The sequence below is a fragment of the Pinus tabuliformis genome, chromosome J, assembly GCF_031772625.1.
Source record: "Pinus tabuliformis cultivar Carrire ecotype Pingquan chromosome J, CPIR1, whole genome shotgun sequence".
Taxonomy (NCBI): Eukaryota; Viridiplantae; Streptophyta; class Pinopsida; order Pinales; family Pinaceae; genus Pinus; species Pinus tabuliformis.
Window position 1 is genome coordinate 689,790,579 of NC_142295.1, and position 7,515 is coordinate 689,798,093.

General features: G+C 33.5%; 1 protein-coding gene across 1 annotated transcript; it reads right to left on the minus strand.

Moving 5' to 3' along the window:
- Nucleotides 1-5,321: 5,321 nt before the first annotated feature.
- On the minus strand, nucleotides 5,322-6,418 carry LOC149228699 (uncharacterized). Its single transcript, XM_089378329.1, has one exon. The coding sequence runs from the start codon at nucleotides 6,043-6,045 to the stop codon at nucleotides 5,575-5,577; it is 471 nt and encodes a 156-aa protein (XP_089234455.1). The 5' UTR covers nucleotides 6,046-6,418; the 3' UTR covers nucleotides 5,322-5,574.
- Nucleotides 6,419-7,515: the final 1,097 nt, after the last annotated feature.

A 7,515-nucleotide genomic window follows, 5' to 3' on the forward strand; every position in this document is an offset into this window, starting at 1 on the left:
TTCATTCTATATTTTATAGACACACAAAGTTCAGACCAAATTTAATATTGGAAGAGGAACAAACAACCAAGGGGAATTCAAGGCCTTATACTATTTGCTAAAATCTACTTTAGACAAAGGAAATGATAAGCATCATATCATGGGTGATTCATCTAATGGTCATTCGTTGGATGAAAGGAAATCTTCAAGTACAAAATAGTTCTCTCCTTCCTCTAACACTACAATTAAATGCAATATCTAATCAATTTATTTGGATCAACTATCCTCATGTTTCTAGGGAGCACAACAAGAGTTTAGATCAACTCTCTAAGGAAAGACTTGAACTACTTAAGCTTTATGGTTCTTTGGAAGAAATAAAATATGGTCATGCAACGGTCATCCATCACTTTGCATTAAATGATTTCTAAACTTCTTTTTAACTTGTAATTTGATTGTATTAGGCATTATTAAGTTTATGTTTTGTTTACATGATAAATAATATAGCTGATATTATGAAGGATGTGGATTTTGTTGGATGTACTACTATAGGGAAAGATTATGAAGAGATATATATCTCAATGATCCATTATGGATTGTGCCTAGAGAACCCGAGTATTGTATTTTTGTTCATCTCAAAGATATATATATATATATATATATAGCAATGGCCAAGAATTCAATTGTGGTTGCTCAACTTCATTCCATGGCTCATTAATGCATTAAATCTCTACCAAAAGAAGGAAACCAACCCCATTACTTGTCAAATTGTCACCATTGCGACCATTATATGTTTGTGTCTCATTCAAAATTGGGAATTTTCATTAATTTCCGCAAAGTTTTATACAAATCCGTCTTCGGAATCATAATTCACACAATATACCTTGAAATTTAATGTGTATAATTCAAGGGTTACACTAATTGGCCTTGAAAAATCTTAATTTTCTCCATCACAAAATTTTACATCATTTTTTGAGAGATTTTAGAAAACAAATTCCCTGCGTTTTGTCATTGTTCGTGTACAATCTCTTTTCCAAGTCATGTTACACTAGTGTTGTAACTAGTGACACTGATACCATTTGGGCATGTGCTCAATGACCTAATTAAAGTGTAATCAATGTTCTTACATGGAAATCATATGCAATTAGAAATATAGTCTTGAAATCAACACTGTCAACAAAAAAAAATCAATTATCCATGAATGTATTCATCCATTTAAACTCTTAAAACTTAATCTTTGTTACACAAATTATCATAGATGATATGTTGGAAATTAAACGTATAGTCAATTTCCTCATAAAATTATTACAAATCCTTCATGATTTTGGCCTCTTTTGAGATACCCACAAATCATATTACAACCAATTGAAATTTTTGAAGATTAATTTACATAATAGAAATAGACTTATGCCCCTTCGCTTTACAAATATGGTTGTACTACAACCTCAATTTTGCATACAGATATGTGCTAGACATCCCAAAATGCCCTCCCAAACCAAATCTAACTTTTGGCCTGTAATCTTCAAGAAATAAGTACATAATTCTCATATATAACAACAATAACATTATCAAACATCAACACATTAATAACAAAGTCTATAATACTTATTTTAAAATGCACTTGGGGAAATATCTCCATGGAAGTGCTTTTCCTTCCAACAATAGGCACCAATTGAAATTGATGCCACCCCCATGCCAGTGAATGAAACAAGAAGGAAGAATTTACTAACTATAGCTCGTGCTTCCCTCAATCATCCCAATTCCAATTATTACAATAAAAATATTACATATCAAACCATTTTTATAACAACAATCCCACTCACTAGCATCTCTTTCCCCCTCAACCCTACACAATACAAGGAATGGGATCCCTTTCATTGTTAAATAGTATCCTAAACTGTCTCATTACTTTCAAGTGCTTCAACACTGGTTCATTAAGAAATCTTTAATGCTAGGAACTAGAGAATCTTAGATGTAATTGTTACACATATTCTCAACCATGTTTCCTCATACATGCATGGCAATATATCAAACCCCAATGTTGTAGCTACCCAACATCAATGCCACAACATACATGAATGTTAGCATGCATTAGCGTTTTCCCCAAAGGTAGATAAATTCTATTCTACAGTGTGCATGAACAATGTGTGCCCCTTCCCTAAAGCTTGCAAAAATAAGACTTAAAGACACAGGAAATAAAGGACATGAAGACTTTGGGTAATAGTGATAGCAGTCAAAATTGACCCCATATCACAGAAGTATGAGACTAGCCTAGTTGTCGATTCCTCTATTATATTTAACAAAAAAGAGAGACACATGGTAATAGCTATTTCCATCTCTATTTCCCCTTTCAACATTGCCTCCACGGCACTCTTAAAAAAGTTAACACCACAAGTGCACATCTTTATTAGTTTATTGATTGTATTTTAATTTAAAATATAATGAAATGTTACTTAACTTACCCAACTCTCATTTATTTACACAACATATTTATATGCCCATAAAGAATATTATAAATAATAATAATCTTAGAATATTAGAAATAAGAATAGTCTAAGTTTGTTAATGATATAGATATAGATATAGATTATAAATCCTCTCTTTAATTAATAAATATTTTCAATAAAAATAATTTAGATGACAAATTAACATAAACAATTCATATTTAGTATAACTAACCAAATTAACTAATTAAATTTTGTTTGATATAACTAACCAAATTCACTAGTTAAATTGTATAATTGAAATCACAATATCTACTGGTAAAAATAAATAAATGTGATAATCACCATCATCAAAATCCTCAACAACAACCCTGAAATATTGTAAAATTCTTTATTTCAAAAACAAAAATACTAAAAGTATGTTTAATCTTATTCACTAATTTTATAATTTAAAATATGTATTTTGGATAAATTATAAATTTTTAATCTTATTCATTAATTTTATAATTTAAAATATGTATTTTGGATAGATTATAAGATAAAACAAAAAGAGATTGAACTTCAGACAATGAGCATGTCTTCCAAGATGATTTTCTATGATCTAATTGTTTCTCTCTCACGTGGTGCTTTCTGTATCAATGTTTTCCCACTCTACCTCTTTCTTCTATTAACATTTCTAGCCATTCCTCTCCTCTCCTCTCCTCTCCTCTTCTCTCCTCTTTCCCTTTTTAAGATTTTGGACCTTCTCCAACTCTTTTCACGAGCGATTGATTTGGCCTTTCCTTTATATACCTAGCTTTCGTTTCCTACCGCTTTTGTTGTTAGGGTAAGTTGGTTTGAGAGAGGAAATGAATTTTTTATTAAAGTGTAGCCTAATTTGTTGTGCTCACTCACACTTTGGTACAAGTGAAGCAATATTATTATTTTTATGTAATATGATATGTGTTTTTTAATAAAGTGAAATGGTATAAGAAAGATAGGGTATATAGTTTGAGTGGGCTTAATGGTTAAGAGCATGTGTTTTTTTCTAAGAGGTTACAAGTTCAAAATCAGAGGTGTAGAGTATGAATGCTTTCGTAGATTTAGCAGTCAAATCGTTACAAGGAGGTGGGTCCCTTCTCACAAACAAGGGGTCTCATACACCAATTTGGTGTCTAAATTGGATATTGGGTCCCTTGTCTCACAAACAAGGGGTCTCATACACCAATTTAGTGTCTAAATTGAATATTGGGTCCCTTGTCACACAAACAAAGGGGTCTCATACACCCATCCTCAAAATTGACCTTAAAATTGGATATTAGGTCCCTTGTCCCACAAACAAGAGAATCTCATACAAGATCTCATACACTAATTTAGTGTCTAGCCATGACCTTAAAATTAGATAATAATAATCCCAAAATTTTTAGACAATTTAATATTTGTAATTTTAAATAAAAAATGATTTCTTTTATATTCTAACCTATTTAAATCTACTTAATATAAATTATATTTTAATACAAATATAAATTATCATTTTTGGGTTTAAAACTACATAATATAAATTATATTTTAATATATAATATAAAACATCACATTTTTTCCCGTATTCCTAAATAACTTCTAAATAAATATATAAATTATATTTTAATACAAATATGAAATATCATTTTTTTTCGGTATTCCTAAATCAGTTCTAAGTAAATATATAAGACATTTTTTAATATATATAGGAATGATACCCTATTTGCAAAATCATATCATATTTTTAATGTTAATGGGATTTAAAATTCCCAAACAATGTTTTTGACAATATATGTACATATATTTCCTGTCCTAAACACCAAATGTGATATGGTTCTATCAATTTCATTTGTGACATTAAAATTTCACAAATATGATAAGATATTTTTTAATATATATAGGAATGATACCCTATTTGCAAAATCATATTTATTTTTAATGTTAATGGGATTTTGAATTCGCAAAGAAAGAATGTTTATGACAATATATGTACATGTATTTCCTGTCCTTACCACCAAATGTGATATAGTTCTACCAATTTCATATGTGGCATTAAAATTTCACCACAAATATGATAATATATTTTTTAATATATATATAGGAATGATACCCTATTTGCAAAATCATATTTATTTTTAATGTTAATGGGATTTTGAATTCCCCAAGAAGGTTTATGACAATATATGTACATGTATTTCCTGTCCTTACCACCAAATGTGATATAGTTCTACCAATTTCATATGTGGCATTAAAATTTCACAAATATGATAGGATAGGGTCGTAACTCAAACTCTGTAATCAATTCCAAGTCCAATTCCAATTCCATTTGCCAAATATTTGCATTAAAAGTTTACACAAATCAAATCAAATCGAAATTAAATTAATTTCATTTTTCAATTATAGGCGTTGAAATTTCATACAATGTTTGAATAATAAGGTTGTAGTCTAATTAGCCCGAAGAATTGTCCGAAAAGTTATGGAAATTCTAGTCATATTTAGAGAAAATCCAGGAGGATTTTTGTAAATCCAAGTTATAGAAGTTAAATTTCAAAATTTTAAGTGTCTTAGACGTTTTTGATGGTGCTAAATCCATTTCCAACATCAAAAACAGGATTCAAACAGTCTCTATCAAAAAAAAATTGAAATGTTTCTGCCTAGATTGTGACCACTTTTGACCATCCAGAAAATTCCTCCGCCTCCTCGTTAGATAACTCCAATAATAATAAAACGTAAGATAAAAATAAAATTAAATTAAAGTTATTATTCCAAACAATGGATAGATAAAAGTAATAAAATGATATGAGTAATTTGCTATCATTCGCATTAATATTCACAATATTGGACAACCAAGATCCGGGAAAGATTCCATGAAAGGCGAACACTACCACTAGGCAAATAGAATGAAGACAAACAATATATATATTTATTCAGAAAGTATAAAATATAGATTAAAGGCAAATATCAACACAAACTCTTTTGGAAGCAGGAATTGGGATCGAACCCTCGACCTCTCGCCGGGGAAAGCTTTGACGAAGAGAAGAATAACATCCCAAACCATGGATCCTCCTAGAATTTCAGCCGCTCTCCGGGATGCAACAGATCTCCAGAACTGTGAGCGCATACGGAAAATCCTTAACATAAACATAAAAGCCCTTCAATCCTGTCGGTGGATGAGAAGAAAAAAACTGAGCAGCGCACAGGCCACGGCAATAAGATTCCCTTCTCTAAGCATAATCTTGCAGGCAAAAGACCCTATATCTTTAGTAATCCTCTTGCCTTCCAATACCAGCAAATCCCTGGGCTTCCCGGCGAAGGTGAGCAGGACGAGTATTGTAATCCACGTTATAAGCATGGCCGGAACTGTAGCGGCGAGCATAGCCACCATGGCCAGAGCTCCGAAGACAGCACCCAGCAGCACCGAGGCGTAGAGCGCCGGCCAACCCACGCTCGGTTGCTCCTGCAGACCCGACTGCCATCTGAGCACGGATCTCACGGTTTTCCACAGCGAACATATGAGAATCCCATAGATTGACACGAACAGAAGGAACCAGAACCGCCTGGTGCTGATCACTCTCAGAACAAACCTTCGATAGAACAGATTTTCCTTTTCCCGTGTGTCTACCATCCCTTATTCCCACTGTATATAAAAAATAAAAAATCTTCGGACATCAAAAGCAAATCTGCCAAAATGGGGGATTGGGGTTTTGTTTCTCACAGACCGTGTTGGGTAATTTTGGAATATGAAGATTCCATGGGTTTTTGGCCGCGGGGCGAGGACCAGGACCAGGGCTCGATACTCGCCAAAAAAGGACCTGGGACAGCGGGCAGGGTTGTTGACAACTACGCCTAAATTCATGAAGCCATTGGGACACCAGGAGTGGGCTGGGCTGGGCTTGGCTTTGTGCTCTTATGCGTTACTTGGAGTCGAGTGTAGGGAAGGTGTGAATATACAACGCTTCTTTGTGTGCCCAATCACACCGACGACGGTCACTTCGCTAACAAGGATGGAATTTGACAAACCTCAAATACAATACGCTTTTCAAGATTTCTTAGAAATCCTTTATTTAATTTAGGCTTCGCAATTTGTATGGTTGGAATGGATTTAATAATTAACGAGAGTTACTACTTTTATTATTTGGTAGTTACTATAGGCTCCACTTTTGTTGTTATTCGAGAATGCATTTTCACAATCATTTCCGTAATTTGTTGTTATGTTGGTCTCTACACATTTTTGGAGTTGTCTATAATGCGATTTTTTGGAGATTCCGGTGACGGAATCCGGCGGAAGAAATTGAGGTTAAATCTTGATTTGTTGCAGTTAAAATGGTTTTTTAACTGCATATTTGGATTCAGCATCCTTGAAAACCCTGGGACGCTTTCATTGTGCAGAAACTAGCTATCAAACTTGCGATTCCAATAAATTCTTGCCGGATTTCGACCGGAAAAACTTGCCGGAAAAACTTTCAAAAAGTCGTTATAGACAACTGCCACATTTTTTCTATGCATCTTTGCCTGGCGGATGACTTATTCCACACAGGGACTATTTTGCACAAACGTTTTCTCGAGCCAATCAATGGTTGAACCTTAGTGGAGTAAGTCGACAGCAGAGATCGATAGCGAGGCCTCAGAGTGTACAACTGCGACCCCTTCAAGGAGATCTTCTGCAAGGAGTCGATATCGAGCATTGGTGGAGGCAGAGATGGATGTGGAATAGGCATATAAGTGTGTATGTGTGTGTGCATATATATATATATATATATTCGAGCCTCCTCATCAAATTCTTTGTGTGTGGGTCTGGCCTCATTCAGACCCCACACCAACATTGTTTGAGTTGGAAACACTTAGAGGGGCGTGATAAGTATTTGTCTTCAATTAATCAATTTAGCTTCATAGATCATTAATTATCATTAGCATCACATTAAACATAAACCGTTAACAACACCATTCAATAATGCACAACAGTGAAGACAATAAGTACAAGATTTTAGGTGGAAAGCATTCTAGGAGAAAAACCACTGAATGCTTCTTAATATAGATCCTTTCAAGATTACAACAATGGGAAGCTCCAACTCCCTGACTTGCCAACTCCAACTGG

Bases quoted from the DNA above. Each gene is read 5' to 3' on its own strand.
- LOC149228699 (XM_089378329.1), bottom strand. From the start codon at position 6,045: ATGGTAGACACACGGGAAAAGGAAAATCTGTTCTATCGAAGGTTTGTT.